The sequence below is a fragment of the Volvox carteri genome, assembly GCF_000143455.1.
Source record: "Volvox carteri f. nagariensis unplaced genomic scaffold VOLCAscaffold_55, whole genome shotgun sequence".
Classification (NCBI taxonomy): Eukaryota; Viridiplantae; Chlorophyta; class Chlorophyceae; order Chlamydomonadales; family Volvocaceae; genus Volvox; species Volvox carteri.
In genome coordinates, this window is record NW_003307598.1 from 609919 (window position 1) to 613051 (window position 3133).

Here is a 3133-nt window from a genome sequence, read left to right on the forward strand (position 1 = left end):
GGAAGTGCCCACGTTGTTACTGCTCGTGCTTCAGCAAAAGCAGCTGCTCCTTGGAATTCGGCCCAAGTAGCCTATCCACACATGGCTACCGTAAAGTAATGCACAGCTATGACTGAATGTGTGGAGCAAGTTTTTTTGGTGACACAGAGGGGACCCTTGTTCACAAGTCAAACATTTCTGGGCAAGCGGAGATACATACTGTGCCCATTCCAATAGCCTACCTTTGCGCTCTGATTTGCACCATGACATGCACAGCTTAGCAGGCTTTTGTTGCTGGACTACATACATGCAACCCTTTCCGCCCTCAACCCTGGATGAACACTTTTAATAATATGCATCCCTACATTTTCCATTTTCCCAACAATGTTGGTCAAAACCCTAAAACCCTAACACATGCAGTGATGGACAAGGCACTTTGCAGGCGGTGCTGCTAAGCCACCCTTTGCATCTGCCTCGCCCCTGCCGCCTGCATGCGTTCTATCTGTAACCAGCTGCAGGACTGTGCATACCTGTTGGTAACGTATACGGAGCATCGAGACACCATAAGGCCGCCTCCAGCAAAAGCTATGTTGTTGTAGAAGCCCACTTCCGAAATACGGACGTTAGGCATTTTGCCACCACTACCACCAGCAGCAGAGCAGTCAGACAGGCCCACTATGCCCCTGCCACTGTAATCCCCACTCCAAGAGCTGCATTCGCTAAACTGCGAGCGGTTGATGGTGAGGTTCCCAGCCAGGTTCTGGAACCATAATACCCCGCTCACTTTCCCTACATTACGCCAGATACAGCCAATTATACTAACCTCCCCTGCTTGGTCCAAGAAGTGAGCTACCGGGGCTGCTAAGTTTGTAATTTCAGTGAAATTGCAGCCAGCTAGCGCGATACCCCCGGTGCTGCTCGCGAAGATTGCTGCGCCATTGCTAGGTATGTTAGGGTTGCTAGATATGTTGCTCCAGGCCGAGTAACGAGCGATCAGGGAGCTGCCCGCCAACACCATGACAGCTGCATTGTGTCTATGTGATGACTCGCTGACATTGGTGTCTGTAATGATGACACCTATCATATCAAGAATTGAACCATCGACAGCACGGAGAGCAGATCCTCTGCCATCAATGGCACGGAAGCTGGTACCTGTCACCCGCAGGATTCCCCTGGAAGCTACATTCACCACTGAATTCACTTCACGACCTGTCGTGATATTACCCTGTGTGCCATTTGTACCCCAAGAGATGTTGAAAAACTCGCAGTTCGCAACATTGACCGTTGAGTTTGCAACATGTAGGACGGTGGCTGCCGCTGGGACCTCACTCTCCAACAACGAAATGGAGCGGAAGTAGCAGTTAGATAGGCTGCCAAATGAGTTAATGAACTGCAAAGCCGACCGCTGCCGGGCCCCCGACTGGCCATCAAATGACATATTTTGCAAAGCTGCGGTGCTGTTCTCCAGCACGGAGAGGCGGAGGAGGGAGTAGCCTTCAAAGCTGGCTTTGCTATTTCCCCTGACCGTAACTCCAAGTCTCCCAAGCTTCAGGGGGCTACTTCCCGTGTAACCACCACTTAGGACGACAGCATCAAGGTCCCAGGCTTTTTCTAACGATAGCTCCTTATTGGGGCCCGTCGGATTGCCCGCCTTCAGAACCTGCGCGTCCGGAAAGGAGACTGAACCCACAACGCCACTTGCAAGCAGGATTGCCCGGCTGGCAATGGACTCAACAAACAGGCTGTTGCTGGACTCCACACTGATGCTGGCGCCTGAAGCCACATAGAATAGGGCTGCAGCTGACGTAATTTCCGACATGCTGCAACCTGCGAGCGTCATCACTGAACTGTTGCTGGCCGCCAGTATAAACCCGTTATCGGAATCGGCCGTGACATTCTGCCAGGAAGAGCCCTCACGCACCAGCAATGCGCTATTGTCAAGGGTAACGGTCGCTGCGACGCCCTGCTTCAGCTTCACATTCCTGATGGTGGTGTTGTACATCGTGAGATTACTGCGGTGGATTCGGATGACTTGTGCCACGCTCCCCCCAGCCGCATCCTCCCAACCGAGGCCGCTGAAGGCAGCATCCTCCATTGTCATGTCACTATCCTCAATTACAAGTGTTGACCCGCCTTCTACGTTCCCGCTGAAGACCACTGAGTCGAAGATCACGTTTTGGAGGCGGCACCCTTGGCATTTCGAGATGCTCAAAGGAACAGCTACAGAGAAGTCGTAGTTGGTGAAGACGACCCGGGTGAACGTCACATTCTCGCCCTGAACAAGCCTGATCCGATCAGCCAGCATAGATTTCGCGGGAGTCAAGCTGACATTGCCTGCGCAAAAAACAAGTGTGTACGGGAATGATAGCAAGCAAGCATAAACCAACGATTTAGTTGGTTGGTTGGGCTCCAGTTTCGGCTTACGTGCATGCGTGCGTCAATTCATCGCTTGCCGGTCGTCATCACCGGACCCCATAATGGATGCACGCACGCATGGAATGTTGATGTTAGTCACACAAACCACTGCCGACGCTTTCCCCTTGGAAATGAGGCCGCGAAGGCCTGGGCGGGAGACATGCATGCACATGCGTATGGAGGATACAACAAAAGGCGCCACCTAGCTAAGCCCACAGCCTGGCGCGGCGCAGGCAGGACGCAGGGATGCAAAACGTAGCAAGTTATAGCCGGGACCGAAAACGCTGCCCTTGGCGTACATACGCAGATTGCATGTATCGCCCTTAAAGCTAGGTATTATAGATATATAATTGTCTGGATTTGTGCAGTATGATTCGCTCGCGCTTTCTGGCAACAAATGCGCACCTGTGATGTTACAGGATTTATCACTGAACGTCGCAAATTCTTGCGCCGGCATGGCAAAGCTGACATTTTTGCCAGTGCAGCTCAGTTCACATCGAGTAAGCTTCTGCCTGTTCTCTGGCAAAGCCTCAACAACGATTTGGCACTCGCTCCCGGCCCATGATGGCTTTATACCCAGAATCAGCAAAAGATATAATAGTAAAAGATACATCCTATAGTAAAGGCAGGCTGCGGGCCACCAGCCAGCAGCGCCGCCTAAATTCGCGAAAGCCGTCTGCTAGCAACCCACGTATGTAAGCAAAAGTAGCGGAAGCTAAGTACGCGGCTTATCTTTACG

At 52.2% G+C, this 3133-nt stretch overlaps 1 protein-coding gene across 1 annotated transcript in view; it reads right to left on the bottom strand.

The window, feature by feature from the left end:
- Positions 1-2851, bottom strand: part of VOLCADRAFT_106982 (uncharacterized protein) — a gene marked incomplete at its 5' end in the record, with an annotated part of 8999 nt that extends 6148 nt beyond the window's left edge. Inside the window, 3 exons of the mRNA XM_002955864.1 lie at positions 510-2313; positions 2446-2541; positions 2800-2851. Of these exons, the coding sequence (XP_002955910.1) occupies positions 510-2313; positions 2446-2541; positions 2800-2851 (1952 nt within the window). The remainder of the gene's footprint in view (positions 1-509; positions 2314-2445; positions 2542-2799) is intronic.
- Positions 2852-3133: the final 282 nt, after the last annotated feature.